We start from the raw sequence: 17006 nt of genomic DNA on the forward strand, positions 1-17006 counted from the left end.
TGCAAGAAAGAAGAAAATAAGACGCCATGTTAGCCTTTTCGCTGAAGGAGGGTTTTCACTATTTTTATTGTCATTGAACAAAGACACGTAAGTGAAATTGGCAATTAAATGTCATCGCTTGGCCACCAGGGCACACACAAAAACACAACTTTACCTATAGCTACATAACGTACAAATAATAATGCATCAAATATATGTTATTTAGCATTTTCAAGCAATCTCAGACAGTCTTGGTGGTGGGATTGTTGAATAATCAGATGACTAGTGGGAGACAACTATTTCTGAGTCTGGCTGTTCTAATAATCTGCCATAAATCATAAATACTAAGAAATGATTTACTTAAAACAAGCTCCTACATCTTGCTGAAAAGTTATTTGTACGTTAGTTTGGTCTTATTTCAAGTGTGCTAAGATGTTTGCACTAAAAAAACCAACAACAACAATACTTTATAAGATTTTGTGTTTTAGTCAGACCCAAAGAAGAAGAAAGGGATTTTTTTTTTTTTTTTACGTTGGCAGTGTGTGTACTCACCTTGTTTGGGATGGGGAACTTGGTCTGGTCGGCTTTCCCGGGTGTGTGTATGGCCGTGAGCGGAGGAGGCCATGAATGGGTCATCTCCTGAGCACACACACACACACACACACATCTTTTATTACGTCACCATTAACGACTACTGAGAAGCGGCAGAACGAAGGCGTTTACTTTTTTTTTGTTCTTATGTTCAGACAAATGAAGGAAATAACTCTGGTCCTGCGTCTGAAGAGCAATGATCCTGGCTAAACTTTAGCAAAAACATCGGCAGGAGGATTCCTTGAGCAGCCTCTTTGGAGCAGGGGAGTGGAGTCAGCGTTCAATCAAGGTTGCGCGATGCCCCGTTTCTCCCCCCCTCCTTCAGAGCGGACCCTCATTATTGCTTATAGAATAAATGCTGGGCTGCGCAGGGAGGGTTGTGGTACACACGGGGATCAGTAGACAGAGAGTCGGTTAAGTGGAGAGTTGTTAAATTACGAAAAACTTAAAAGGCTGACTCCGTCTGGCTGCATGACAACAACGCAGCTCAGAAGCTGCAGCTTTTCAGTTATTTCTACTGAAACGTGCTTCGTAAAAAAGAATTTGTACCTTCGTCAGATTTTGACAAAGCCAAAGCACAGACTTTAACGTCTTTAATAAAGACAAACAGCAAAGTAGTGGCATGATGACGTGGTAGAGAGAGAGCATTCATTCGCCTTTTGTTCCAAGTTTGAAAAAACAAACACTTTTACTTTTAGACTTTTTTTTTTCCCCCCCCAAAAAATATCTTTATTAGAATTTTAGTGGTTTAAACAAACAACTGGAAAAGTATGCAAATTGTGGCAACAACAATAGTAGTATTACTGTTCAAGTCAAAATAAAATACAAACAAAAATGTACAACAAAATGTCTCTCACAATCCTGGTTCCAATACAACCCATCACATATTTTACATATCGTCTTTAATTGAGATTTTAACAGTATATGTCCTCAAACAGAATTGTCTTTGGGAACTGCAGTTATCATGTTCTTCAGTCACTTGTACCGTCTTCCGAGATGTTCAGATCCTTGACATGCCTAATGAAGGGATTCCAGATGAACTCAAACAAATCTTGTTTTCCCTTTAACATATACGTCATTTTTTCCAGAGGGAGGGCAGATAACATCTGCTGCAGCCATCGGTTTATGGTCGGTCCATGAGTCTTTTTCCAACACATTGATATACATCTTTTCGCATTAAGCAAACTTAAGTTTATAAATGTCCGTTCATTTTTAGTATAATTATGTTTTTCAGGGTACAGTCCAAACACAAACAGCTTTGGCTCAAGAATTATTTGTTTGGAAATTGTTTTCTCTATTACATCTTTTACCTCTTTCCAAAACAGTGTAATTATCCTACAATACCACATGCAGTGAACCAGAGTTCCTCTGTCCTCTGTGCATTTCGGACATACATCAGGAATCTCCCTGTTATACCCATTAAGGTCCACTGGTGTTATATAAACCCGCATTACCCATTTGAATTGAATCATTTTAAGAGATGTGTTGATAGAGCTGCTGTGGGCCAGTTTACATGCTGTTTGCCAATCTTCCTCAGATAACTCTAGCAGTAAGTTTTCTCTCCAAGCCTTAAGTCTATCATGAGATCCTTCAGATGTATGTAACATTATTGAGCGATAAAACTCTGATATGATTCCTTTCTTCAAACTGACCTTTGTTAACATTTTTTCTAAAGTTGACTTGGCAGGTTTTGTCAACTCATTATTTTGATTTGTTCTTGTGAAGTTTCTGAGTTGGAGATATTTAAAGAAATGTTTCCTATCTAGGTAAAATTTATGTTGCAGATCCTGAAAGCTCATTGGTATGTCTGAGTCTGGTTCATAAAGATTCTGAATCATTTGGAGTCCTTTGTCTTTCCATACTTTAAATATTGAATCAGCTCTACCGGGTACGAAAAGTTGGTTACCCCACACTGGACTGAACAGCGATAAACAATTTGGTTCATTTAAAATTTTTCTTACATCTCTCCATACTCTTATCATAGTCTTAAGAAATGGATTTTTAGTATGTTTCAGAAGCTTTGATATTGAATTTGAATGTAAATATGAAGGCAGAGTCAATTTCAAATCCTGAGTCTCCATGTCAGTCCAATGTGGAGAATGATTACTGTAATAAAACATCATAGACCTCAACTACACAGCAAAGTAATACCAGTGAAAATTTGGGCACTTCAAGCCTCCTCGGTCATAAGGGAGGTACAGTAAAGACAAACGGAGTCTGGACTTCCTGTTCCATAAGAAACGTGACAACTTCTTCTTTATTTGTGAAAAGAATTCAGGAGGAGGAAGAGCAACATTCTGAAACATATAGAGTAACTTTGGCAATATGTTCATTTTTATTATATGTATTCTTCCAATCATAGCTATTAGCATCTTTCAAATGAATTATCTACTTCATTCAATATGAGTTTATAATTGGTCGCAGCAACCTGTTCAAGATCTGAAGAGATCTGTACTTTTACACTTTTACTCTTTTTTTTCTCTGACAATCAAACAGTTCATACTCGACTTCCTTACAGCAGGTCACTGGGCCAAGAAGACTGATTTCCCATCATACATTTATTCTCCCCTCTGGAGGAGATGAGTCATATTCATCCGATGACGCATGTGTTCATATGTGTGAGGAAGATGTGTGTGTGTGTGTGTGTGTGTGTGTGTGTGTGTGTAGCTCGGGGCACGAAACAGCTCAACATTTCTGAAGGTCCTCCAGAATGCATCTGCAGATGTGTTGGGCGTGTTTTCCCCTCTTTACAGTATTGTTACGCTACCCTGACGAAATACGCTGGGTTGCTAAGCAACAGCCCCACTTTCTGACATAATTTTGTTCTTCCTTGAAGACTTCCTGTGCTTTGACAGACAGCACCCCTGATTTTGCCTGAACACATTTGCGTGCGTGTGTGTGTGTGGGTGAGAGAGAAAGTGTGTAAATGTCTTATTGAAAGCAGTGCATGACTGAGGGAGCGTAACGTTAAGGCTGTTATCTGTTTGCCAAATATCACCTACAATGTTTAATCACAGAAGGTGCTTATTTATTCTCCTGTGTTAAAAATGCGTTTGTGCTGTTATTACAGTTTTTCACATTTTGCAAAGTTATATCTACAAACGCTCTTGTGATTCCATGTGGCCAAAACAAAGGAGCACGTCTTTTTTACAAATTAAAGGGGCGGTTTCATGTGTTCTCCAGCCACATAATGCTATTTTACAGCATAATCAAGTAACTATGTTACCTTCAGTTTTTATAACATAAAAAATCATATTTACATTAAATATAATTTTCAAGGCGTAATTTAACTCCTTGAAAATTGGGTGGCTATCTCTTTAAGAAGCTCCTGCTCTTTCTGAAACTCAGGAAGTCATCACAACATGGCTCCTCTGTTAACCCTTTAGCAACGTTTTTACCAGCGTTTCACTGAGAAGCAGCTCCTATAACAAGATGTGCAGTTTCAACAGGTATTTGCTAATTGTTGCTGGCTAGTCAGAAGGAGCCGAGTGGAGGAGAAGCTCGGATGCTTGGAAACTGGTACACTGGTACACTGGTTTTCACATGTACGATTTCAATCAAAAATATTCAGGCTTGTGGTTAGGGCTGTACAATTATATAGTTTTTACGATATTTATTGATTTTTTTACACCCTCGTATCGATTTTTCATCCGCGAGTATCGATACGTTAAACCGTAGGGGTCCGTAGGTTTATACCGTCTTTTTAACATGCCTGGTTTGTGACGGTGTAGGAGCAAGACTCCGCCTCCCCCAGTCTCACTTTCAACTTGTGCTTAAAGTGCACATATTAAACTACACCCCAGTTTTTAAATTGTGCTAATAGGCCAAGTAAAACCGGAGTTATGCTAAAATAAGCAAACCATATTTTTCTGAATGTCAGAGAAATGCTTCCAAACATAAAAAACGAAACACAACATTAGATTTATTTGTTTTTGGAAATTTCAAATCTTTAATAAATAACGATGGGCTGTATTTTTGTTGCTAAGAAACAAAGTAAAGTTGCGCAAGTTACCGTGAAAGAGAAGCGGAGTAGCGGCAAAAGCAGTGAGATTAACGTGAAATTAATGCAAAGTTTGAATATCAGAGCGACTAGTGGCATCCACTTCGTAATTTGTTTTTAGCTTAGTGGTTTCTGTTCTTTATATAAAGGATTACCTGTAGAATGAACGTGCAGCAGGCCATGGCGCTCTGGTTTGAGCTGGAAAACGAAGAGGGGAAACTCGCAGCAGGAGTCTGAGTGCAGTGAGGATTTCCATGATGATGATGGCTGATCGATCATTCTTATTAGCAACATACAAAGAGTATCAGAGACTGAAAGAACGATGAGATCCTGGCAGCCTGAGAGGCAGCTACTCAGAGATCCAAGCAGGGGAATGGCGGCAACGCGCAGCTGCAAGGAGTCGATCACTACGGGGTGAGGCAGAGCCACTCCCCCAGCAGCTAGTAAACAGCTTACAGCCACGGTTAACTCTGGGAGCCAAGGTAGAAAAGCCTTTTCCTTATAGTCCAAAAGACCTTTTTTTTACTCCAAAACGCAGCCACAGTATGTCCAAAAGAAAAACATAAGTGCAATCGTTTGCATATTGAGAGTCTACAGAGGCTGATAATCTGCCCACTCAGCTCCTGGATCACTGTGGAAACTTTGAGTTTCATGTCAAATCCACATGAATTAAATGACAGAAACTAAGTTTCCTCACTGCATCTTTGATTCATTTTGTCCAGCTGCAGACTGTTAGACTCTGTCCAATCAGAGTCAGGTATTGTTTGGTTGGTGCTTTTAATCAGTTTTCAGTTAATTAAATCCAAGTCTATGGAACACAAAATGTCACTAAAATCACTCCGTCCTTCTAAAATCGTTCAGAAAATCGCAAAAGTGCATCGAATCGTATCGAATTGTACTGTTTGCCAAATACTGTGATACATATCGTATCGTGATCAGAACATTGTATATCATATTGTATCGTGAAATTCTTGTATTGCTATACACCCCTACTTGTGGTTCCAACGTGATACGTGTTAACGTCACTTTCAAATATGCATTTGCATTGTGAACACCTGACATTGCTGCTTATGTTGAACCAGAACATGAAACAAAACAGCAATATGAAGACATGTGAATAATAGACATGGTAAATTATTGTATATTTTTTTAAATTTATCAACATTTTGTATGAACTGTAATTAATTATTTTATTAATGTGTATGCTAAATTTGTCATCTGACATATATTTGAAACATTTCTATTGTCTGATGTGTGTTTTTTTAATGGTGGATTCCAGGAAGCACAGCTGAGTGGAAGGCATAAACAATAAGCACTTATACACAACATAGACAAAAGTTGCACATACGCCCTCACTGCTACTAATCGGACACCGGCTGAAGAAGTTGCCTTAAAGTCTGAGTAGACACTGTGATTACTTTTTGGCAAAAGTCGACCAAAAACTCACAAGGACGCAACAGACGGTCATTAAAAATCACTTTCAAAAGGACTCAGACAGGCTGGCTTATTGAAGCGCGGGGTTTATGAGGTTTTATACTGTTCTAATTTATCATATTAATAACAGTTCCATCCAAAGTGTGTGACTACAGTGTCAAAGTATTAACGGAGGCAACACTTCGGCACTCCTTTGAGATTCACAGCGCCTGTCTCTGGGAAAGATCGGGTGTTTGAATGTTCCACTTTAATTATGGAATAAAGACGCTTTTCAACTGCTTTCATTCAACACTATTGTATACGGAAAACTGACGGTAAGAAAAAGAAGGAAATCACAACTTTTCTATGTGGAAAAGAAACGTTCATAGAACACTCTGGTCTGGTAAAATATTAATTATTAATCGATTATTTTAAGCAACAAGCACGTCTGCATTAGCAGTAGAACTCAGGTTAACTTTGCTTAACACCATGCACGTGTGTAAAGATAAATCACAATTATTATTATTATTATTATTATTATTATTATTATTATTATCACCAAATCATCACTAAGCCAATTTCTGTCAACCTAAAAGAACAGTTCAGATGGCATTTTTTGTTCTAGACAGCATAAATTAAGATTTTTTCACAACATTTGTGGTTTTTTGGGTCTTTTTAAAAGAAAAACAGATCATGATAACTGCTGCTGACGTATGAAAGACACAGCAATACATGTAAAGGACTGCTGTGATTTTGTTTTTGATTGTCATAACCAATGCCTACACTGTCAGTATTTGCTTTCTTTTCCATTTTCACGTTGCCCATTAAAATCTGCACCAGGTGTTGGCATCAAGTTCAGCAAAGGTTGATGCAAGCGGCCAAATGTGCTGCAGCATGAACGCAGGAAACGCCCAGCCTGGCAGCTTAGCAAATGTTGCGTTCAAGCGCTCCTTTTCTGAAATTTGAAACCTCCATCTTGTGCTGCCGCCTGCGTTTTGATATATGCCGCAGCTCCGTTCTGTTGGGATCTCAAGGTCACGACCTCCTGTGTCAAGTAACCTTCAGTCAAAGGTCAAATCCTGCCTCAAGTAGAGGAGTTGGGATTACTGTCTCGTTCAAGATTGATGGTGAAAATGAAGCAGCGGTGAGAGATGGACGGGCGGATTTAGAGAGTCCTCAACAGCTAAAACGAGGCGCTGCTGCGGCGAGGAAAGAGACGGGCCGTTAAAGTTCTCCTTTTCCCGACCCATTTAGACTCTGACCCTCACCTGTGGCCGTGAGACGTGGGCCGTGGCTGAAAGAGCCGGATCCTGACTGAAAGCAGCTGGAATTAGCTTGGTACATAAGGCGGCTGGATGCAGCCTGAGGCATCACGCTGAAATAATTAAGTCGAAGCGGTTTGGACAGCTGATCAAATGCCTCCTGGTTAACTCCATTTAGAGATTTTCCGGGCACGTCCCACTGGAAAGGAATCCTGCAGAAGAACATCCAGAAGTAGTTGGAGAGAGTATTTATGGCTCTGACTGCTGGAAAGCCTCAGGATGTCCGATAATGAAGTGGACAGGGATTTCTCTTTCGGACCTGTCACTCGGTGACCAGATCCGACATAAGAAAGGAAGACGACAGACGGATAGTTGACATTTTCTTGTGTTGACTTCTGACAGATCAGACCAAAACACTCGACTCCTCTCTCTGGTCGTTTGGTTTTTGCCTCTTTTGCAGTGATTTTTAGGTTATGATGTGATTTTTCTTATGCAGCTTGAAGTCCTGTCAGCAGTTTATCTAGTGGTTTTGAAGTTGATCTTTCAGAAAAACTAAATATTCAGGTCTCAAACTAAATAGTTTAGTGGTTTGTTTTTTACTGTAGCATAAAGGTCAACAAAACTGCAATATGGTTTTTTGCTTTTGCGTTATAACTTCCTGCTGTTGCGATGTGGCATTTGCTGTTGGATTTTGACTTTTCGTCGTTGCCATGTGTCCTTTGTAGTTGTGTTGTTCCTTTCATGTTTCGTTGTGACTTGTTGCTTTCACAGTTCTGCTATTGCATTGCGGCTTTTGCAATGTGTCTCTTTTCTATTGCTTTACGGCTTTTTCTTGTTATGTTGTATCATTTGCTGTTGCATTGTTTGCGTCAATAAACCACGATAACTTGTGTTGTTGCAATGTGCCTTTTTGCTGTTGCCCTGCGGCTTTTTATTGCTGCGTTGTGACATTTGAAGTTGCGTTGTGACTTTTCCTGTTGCCTTGCGGTTTTCTGTTGCTGCGCTGTGGCACTTGCATCCCGTTGACCCTTCTGGGCCACAGCAGTTTCTTAGCAGAGCAAACAGTTGATGCTCTGAGTTTGTTCAGCCACAGCACACGCAGCCCAATGCCAAGAGCCATGACAGCGTGACACACAACCACCACGACCACTTGGGCTTTTATTTATGCAGAACAGAACCGTCACTTCATCGGTTCTGGCAGTCGGTAAAGCAAACGCTGCACCATGTTTTGCTTTACATCTCTCTGCCGCCTCACCGTTAGACTTCGCTACCCCGCATGTGAATCTGCCATGTTTCCTTGACAGCTGACTGGTAGGGGAGGCAACGGGCTGCAGGCCGATTCCTCCCGCCTCACATTCTGAACGCCCCGATCTTTCCACTTGACACGCCTAAACATCGCAGGCCGGATTCAATGGCGCACCGATATTATTGACAGAGGCCTTTCATGCGGCTCGCAGCAGATAGTCTGTCACAAAGCCTGTTGACCGGCATGTCGATTTGTGAAAGGGAGAGGGCGGCGCACGACAGAGGATAGATAGATAGCATTTATTGTCATTGAACAGGATTCAACGAAATTTCTATTGCAAGGGCAGGCAGGAAGGAACAGAGGGAGACAGATGGGAAGAGGAGGAAAGGAGGGAATGCGTTTCCACGGCCGAGACGGAGTTTAGGAGCTGACTGAGCCGTCCGATCGCATCGTTGGCGACGGGGCAGCTGACAGAGGAGGGGAAGATTGTCGGGGAAAACATCTGTTTTGACATAATTCAGAACAGAACAGAAACACGGGAGAAAAAAAAAAGAGTTGTTTGGAGAAATTCTGCTAAATGGAGGAAAAATTATGGAAAAGTCTTCTGCCTGACATCATCCAACAAGGAACAAAAAAAAATCTATAATCATGGACCTGAGCCAAAGTATCTCTTTTTCCCATCCTTTGTGTTGCAGCCCTTCTGTTTCTCATTCTCTCGCTTCATTCTGTCATTTCTTCCTACGATCAAATTCTCTGGAGAAGAACCAAAGTCTTTCAGAGCAAACAGAAAACAGCTGATAATCAGCGCAATTACCCTGTGTGTATAGCAGAGAGAGAGACAGAGACGGGATGTGTGTGTGTGTGTGTGTGTGTGTCCAGGGAACATACCCGCAAAATCTCTTCAACGCAGCTGGAGTCGTTTGGCAGACTGACCTGGAGGAAAACAAAGACAGAAAGCCTGATTTTAACGAATGGTAATAGCAGTTTTGCAATGAAAACAGAACGATCAAAAGATAAAAAGTGCAGCAACACAGGGAGAGGGCAGGTCCGTTCACAACGCATCAGGTTCAGGTTTGACCAAACGTCTGAAGGTTCCAGGTTTAGTGAGTCATGTCTGATGGGGGGCTGACTGTGGAAAACGTAACGGGTTTATGCCGTTCTCAGGGTTCAGAAGCCATTATAAAGTCCAGCTCTCAACCTCAAAGTAAAACTAAAACTTCTAACATTAATGCCGCATAGAGTCCATAACTGATCCATACAGTGGATCTTTCTGGATATTCCAGTGATAAATGTTTGTTGGAATTTAAAGTTTATTGATCTTTGATAATGTGTTCTTGCATTATTTATGCCATTACTACTATACTATTTCAAAATTGTTTAAAAAAACCCCCAAATTATTGTTCATCACAATAATTTCTGGGACAATTCATCCAGAAAAATGCGTTACAGTGACAGGCCTACAAGTGCATGGTAGGCCCGGTGGCAAAGTGCTATGATAGATGATTTTCAAATATTCTTAGTGTTGCGTTCATTACAATTACAGCTGCAGACTCTTGATGTATTTTTCTACCATCTTTGCACAATTAGCCACTAAACTTTGTGAACATTTTTGAAAAATGTGAAACAGCTAACGCTCAGTCAGATTGAACCGCAGAGATTCTCAACTGGATTTACATCAGAACTTTGACTTGGCCATTCTAGGTCATCCAATAATTTATTTTGATCTAAGCACTTCCATTGCAGCTTTGGCTGCATGTTTCAGGTTGTTGACGTCAACCTGAACCAGATTGTCTGTGCCTGGGAAAAAATACCATGTTCCACCGTCTGGTTGTTGGTCACCTGACTCGTGTGACGCATTTTTTTGAAATACATCTATTTAAATTTGGCTGAAAAATCCAACACAAACCCGTTTTATAAAACACATGTGAGTTTCTTCAAATATGACGTGTGTCTGTAAAGCTAATTCATTTTCGTAATTCCAATTTTTATGGTCAATAGAAAAGGGGCTACTGCTACTTTTTTGTCAGCGGGAGGGTGGAGCCTTCATATCTATTTCTGAGTTGCTGTATTTTCATTATAAACGTCTGCAAAACCTAAGTCTGTATTCCGCACATTCTCGCCGTCGTGGCGTTTACATTAAAAAAGAAACGCAATCGAAATCACGCGTGAATCCATTTGTTTACATGGTAAATTGTTAAAAAACATGCCGCGTCATTATCCTCCAACCACTTCCTGTTGTCTTCTTTGTCTTTTCCGCAATTACTAGCATCCTGTTTTTGATCAGGCAATGGAGACCCTTGTTTCGATGCAGAAAAGTGTCTCCATTGCAGTTTTGCAAAATAAACCAATTTCAATACCAACATTTTATCAGAAAACATAATTTTTTTTCCGAAACTGACGTCTTTCCATTGAGCGAATTTTTTAACCGCAATTCCAATTTGTGCTATTATATGGTCAATGCTTCACCGTACAATAGTCAAGCATTGACCACTGGTAAAGCTGCAAAAGGCTCCAACAATTGAAAGGTAGAGCCTTCATAATTCAGCTGCCATTGCTGTTTCCAGCCATATTCTGCAGCTCTGCAATTTTCCAGAGATGTTCCAAACGTAGCGGCAAACTCCTGTGTTTCCTACGGAGATTTTCCACCCAGCTCTCCCATAAAGCCACTGAAAAGTGGCCAGAGTATGAACAAAGCAACATGTGGACACAGCTGCCAATCTTTAGAGCCGGTGAGGTCAGTTTATGCGCGCAGAGACCACCTGAAAACCATTGAAATGTCAAGCTGAAAACAAGAAGTTTCCTTTCTTGGGAGGTTTGTAGGGGGACTACTAAATTTATGCAACCGGTTTCAATGTTATACAGCCGCTGCTGTGTTTATTGACGTTTTCTTGCTGTGTTTTTATCTGAATCGGTTTATAAAAACACACATGCCACAAATAGTCTTCAAATTCCAAGAGAAGTTTTTTTTAAAAATTTTTATGACGCTTGTTTATCACTTCAACATGTGGAGAAATCCAAAAGCTCAGCCAACGGCAACTTCGAGCCGCTCCACCCTGAGCGGTTCAGCCGAGGTCAAGGCGTTCATAAATTCCTACGTGTTCATGTAAAGCCGTCCGGCCCGCTCGCTGCGCTGCCGTAAATGTACGACCACAGCTCAGAGACGCGCGGCTTTCAACGTCCGTCTGATGAGACGGACGGATCACACTCACTGCAATTAGGTCTTTAAATGCTAAACACCGGGGTTAGTGAGGCAATAAGGACATGTATTTTAAAAAAAAAGGAGCATTTCAGTTATTCAGATTTAGAAATGACTGCGGCTTGGCCCGTGTCATGTAAACCGCAGGACACTTTTAGCTTGACAAGCGGAGGGCCAGCCTGGGGTTTGATTGGGAGGCAGAGAGGGAGTCTGTGTAAGTGGTCTGATTAACCAGTTCACTGGCTGCAGGCTGTTAATCTGTGTAAACATGGCGGCCACGTCCACAGAGCCCGTCTGATCATAAAAACACGACTGCATCCTCGGAAATAAATGAAGACAAACAACGTCTGAGAGCAGAAACAGTACATGTTAACAACAGACTGTTGAAAGGTTAAGTTGGGAGAGCGTCTTACAACAGGTGACCTGCTACGTGTCCTTGGACAGGTTACACAAAACATGTTCATTACATTTTTTTTAACATCATTCTTCAGGTCTGTCTACTTTGAGCTGCATTCAGCATGAGTTGTTTCAGGGCATCTTGTCACTTTAAATCTAAATTAGCTGCTGCTAGCCACGCCCCCAAATCAACGTTTACAATTGTGTGCGAGAATGGCTACAAACATGCAGCTGTACATCTTTGAAAAGCAGAAGTAGAGCCTCCTACACAACCAACAAGAATGCAGCAAGTCAGAAACAAAACACTTGTCTTTTCCAGCAGCCATTGTACAGCGGTAAAACCAGCAGGAGCTCCGCCTGGGTTGCTAGGTAACGACGCAGTGCCAGTCAGTTGTGACTTAGCAATCAAGAGGTTTTCAGGACACCAAAAAATATTCACTTATTGCTAAAAAAACAAACTAAGAAACATCTTGATGTGTTTTTAGAAGTAGTAGACCAGATCAAATGTACAAAATGTGAATTTTGCAAAATAGGTTCCCTTTAAACTTCCACAGTCTATCGCATTACGACCGCAAACTGTGAAGCATTTTATTGGAATTGAGTATAATAGGCCAATGTAAGATGGTGCGTTATTGTGAAGTGGAGGGAAAAATTATGAAAACAATCAAAAGAAAAAAAAAATCTGGGCAGCCCTAGCAGACTTCAGACTAGGATAAGTGTTCACTATAAACCTAAGCAGCGCTAGAAATGAATAGTCACGTTTAAAGTACATTAATATTTTTAGAGTGGTATAGTCAAAGTCCAGACCTAAATTCGGTTGAGAACCTGTGTCAATGCTTGATAGATGCTCTCCAATCAGACTGAGCTCCAGTCTGTTGACTGTAAGAAAATACGCAAAGTTCAAATGATGTTAATACTTCTGCAAGGCACTGCCCGTATTTATGGACTCTGAAATATTAACATCTGCCCAGCTGGAAGTCTTTGCTTTCTTAGTTCAAACTCGGTTCATTTCTGCCGCTCCAGCCCAGCACCAAGCCGCTTTTCTATTTTGTCCAAAACAAGCCATTATTGCAGCCGAGGAACCTGTGATCTTGTGCGATAACACTTCGGAAAATACATAAGAATCATCTGAATTGCAAAGAGATCAATTCCAAAAAAATAAAAAAGTAACTGCAAACACATGCAGCTCTACGGGTCAGATCTTTGTCTTGGATCTTGGTTCAGCGACACATAGGAAAGACGGTGGAGCGGCGAGCGGGAAGTCGGAACCTGTCTCACTCTACGGCAACATGACCTCCGTCACACGCCATTACTAACAGCGCCGACGCGAACGGAGGGGCAATTTAGCTACCATGATGATGGGGGTGACATCATGTTCGGCCTTAAATCACAGCCTGCTGAAACAACAAAAGGCACCGCAGGCCGGGGCTTTGCGCCTGCTTGAGCTCACAGAACGAAAACCCATCTGTATGTTTTCTGGACAGGAGCCGTTATTCTACTTGAGCAGATTAATCACACAGACCTGAAGTCGCAGGCGCTGGATGGAGACGTTTTCTTCCGACAGAAAACCTCAAACAGCAGTCGAGAATCAGTTTTAACCAACCACTTACTTGTTACACTATGTGTTTGATTTTAGTGACGCCTGGCACAGCTGATAATAAAACACTGATTTGCAGACTAGAAATCAGTTAAAATGCGAGAAAACTCCTAGGGGTTCCTCAAGGGCGTGTCCTCGGGCCACTTCTCCTTCAACATCTACACTTTTCCCCAAGATCAGGATGAAAAGGATTACAACCTGTTTTTAACCGTATGTATGCCTATGACTCAAGACTATAATTCTGAGTCATCACAGAACAACAATCCCTTACAGCAGTGAGTAAGCGTGTTCTTCACTTTGGTGAGAGGATAAAGCATAAAAACGCAGGAAAAATGAGTCAAAAACCGGCAAAGCATCGCAGAAATGTGGCTATAAACGTATAAATGTTAACATACTTACAGCGTGTTACTAAACAAGCCTACTATTTTCATCAACAGGACTTCTGTTTCATAATGTCAAGAAAAAAACTGGTGAATCTTTTAATATTTAGTAAGTTCTTAGTATACGTCTGTAAGACAGACAGATATATTATATAAAAATATGAATGAATTCAGCTCCTGTGTGCAGCTCAGTACGAAAAATCATATTCTCGTGTAACTTGTGTCCTACTGAGGCCTGTATATGTTTTTCAGGAGCTGTATTTGTGCGCCATAGTTACCTAAAACGTCTGCAAACCAGTAAGCTGTTTTAAACCGTCACTTTTATTGTGACCAAAGGAAAAGTTAGTAGCACAATCCTTGATTGACCTTTTTCCACCCACTCGCTGCGCCTTATGTAAGTGCAACCAGATTGCACTGACAACACCACTCTTCAGTGTCGATGTTGTTACTGGTTGAAGAAGACTTAAAGTTAGCTATTTTCAGTTTTAACGAGAGATTCCAAACGAAATCAGAGGAAGTAGAGATACGTCAAAGACAGACTGCAGTTTATTTAAGTCACAAGAGAGAATACTTGCATGACAGAAATATTTGTACACTGTTTTATCTTTTTGAGCTTTATCTAACATAGACATTGTTCACTATGGAAACGTTGTCAACCTTTGTAATTTGTAATTCTTGTTGCGCTAACCTCACTATTTGGTCATATTAGACACCAAAGAACAAAGACAGTCAACTCCACAACCTTTTCGTCTTTGATTTAAAATACAAATGAAATGGCTCACACACGCCAAAACCAAATAAAATGTAAAAAAAAATATTTTGAATGTTGCTCTAATGTCTCCTTAAGTTACAGCTCTGGAGTGGAAAAACCAGAAATGTTTAAAAAACTTCATCAGCAGGTGAAATTTTGAAAAAACAACAACAAAATAAATAAAAGCAAAAAAAATGAAAAAGCTTCAAAAGAACCCAGAGCTCAGTGAATGCTAACCAGATTTTAATGGACCTAATGGACAGGTGACTTTCACATGGTAAACGGGTGTGTGGCGCGCAGGTTCCCTTAATTAATGTTACTGCGAGATCGCAGTTAATTTCAAAGACTGCAAGATAGGGAGAGCATGAAAGAGAAATGAGAGACGGCCGAGAGCTGCGGCGTAAGTCTGGGGGAGGAAAAAGGACAAATTTCTGAAAGAAAATAGATACCAAAGAAAAATGCATAAGGGGAAGAGCGGATCGGAGAGGGGGAGGGATATAGCAGAGGCAATTACTGAGGCAGAAATCCTTTCTCTCTGAAACAGCAGCTCAGATAGAAAAGATGTCCACACATGCAACGCAGACGCACGCACTAGCCGAAAGGCACTCGCTCAGTCCCACGTTGTTAGCCAAAAACAAGCACCGACAGTCCCGTTCCGGAGACCGCTCTGAATAAAAACAGCTAACCTTGTAGAGCCTCTAGAAACGTCATTACATTGACTAGCTGGTCCGAATCTAGACGCGTTTAAGAAGAGCGAGGAGAACTTTGTGAATCCATAAAAAGCAAGGGTCAAGCCAGCAGACAACCAAAAGGGCTAACCAGCCTTCAAGCACAATCAGAAACTAATTACCATTTAGATAAAAGGAAATAAAGTCTTTCGACTAACAGAGATTTAGTCTGAAGTCACTATCATACTGCTGCTTCAGTTTGCATGGGTCAGATGCATCCAGATGTGATCCAGATGGTTTGTGCCAAAGAACAGCCTGAGAAGTCGATTTTTATTTAGAGGCTGTTTATGCAAAACGCAAAAAAAAGAAGAAAAAACAGAAAAAAACCCTGACTTGGCAAGTGATGGAGCACCATATGCCCACAACGGGCTGGCTACAATTATTAATAGCAACAGAAAAGAGGTACAACCTAACTTGTCGAAACATATTTTCCCACTGAGAAAAGCTTTTTAAATGTAGCTAGAGATGGATTGATCAGGCTGATTCCAAATTCCGAATGAGCCATTTATTCCAGACTGTGAAACGATGAGATTTGGGCTTAGTTCTGGAAACAACAGAACCAAACTGAACAGAACAAATCCGGTCCTTGGAAAAGGTTCCTGCAGTCGAAACACAACTAAAGATCTCAAACATGCTCATCTAAAGCTCCTTCTCAACTCAGAATAAGTTGTGCGGTTTTGTTCAGTTTGTGCAGAAGAACTAGATCAAACTGGTAAATTCAATACTTTTGCAAAAAAAGAAACAAAAAAAAGGTCAACATTTCCAGTAAATCTATTGGTCCGAGATCTAGGTTTTCTGGTCCGCCAAAAAACCTGCATCTCGGTTCGATTGAAGTAATGTGGAATGTGGAAGCAAGCGGACCAGAGACCGCTCCGAAAGCAGGGTGTTCCTGGTAAATGCAACCAAAACAAACTCTCTGGTCTAGCACTGGCTACCAGAACAGGGATTAGAACTTGGAATCCAGAAAAACTTCCTTCGCATCTACTTTTTAGACTCCTATTCTCCCAATCCAGAAAAGGAATTAGACCAGAGGACCCTTACTAATACTTATCTACCAACCCTGAATAGGAGTAACTAGTTTATTTACTTTGGATCAACATTATCAGCTTTTTCTTCTTTTGCTCTTTCCTTGTTTGTATTTCCTTTTAAATCCCATAAAGCACTTTGTATTGCCTTGTTGCTGAAAATGTGCTATATAAATAAAATGACCTTTACCAACGACAAAAGAGAAATCCTACAACTGACGCCACTCCGGTTTTGCATTCTGTGAAGAAGGATGTTGCGCTCATGTCTTCATCAGTGTTTATTAGTGCAGCGCCGCCACAGGCGAGGAGGGGAACAGGTTTTTCAAACTGTTTGGACTAATTGAGACAGTGCAGTGTGAAAGTGAACCACACCAGCTAAAAATGTAATGTAGCAACTTTGGCCCCCCAGTCGAACCAAGTCTACGGAACTATCAGCTGTGAA

The 17006-nt window shown here is 40.8% G+C and overlaps 1 protein-coding gene across 2 annotated transcripts in view; it reads right to left on the reverse strand.

The window, feature by feature from the left end:
• The window catches only part of aff2 (AF4/FMR2 family, member 2), a 204343-nt gene that overhangs the window by 68465 nt on the left and 118872 nt on the right, over positions 1 to 17006 (reverse strand). For both annotated transcript variants that reach the window (XM_028009016.1, XM_028009015.1), the window contains exons 5-6: positions 9380 to 9424; positions 532 to 618 (exon numbers count right to left, since the gene is read on the reverse strand). In XM_028009016.1, coding sequence (XP_027864817.1) covers positions 532 to 618; positions 9380 to 9424 — 132 coding nt within the window. The remainder of the gene's footprint in view (positions 1 to 531; positions 619 to 9379; positions 9425 to 17006) is intronic.

Source organism: Xiphophorus couchianus, chromosome 23 (assembly GCF_001444195.1).
Source record: "Xiphophorus couchianus chromosome 23, X_couchianus-1.0, whole genome shotgun sequence".
NCBI lineage: Eukaryota > Metazoa > Chordata > Actinopteri > Cyprinodontiformes > Poeciliidae > Xiphophorus > Xiphophorus couchianus.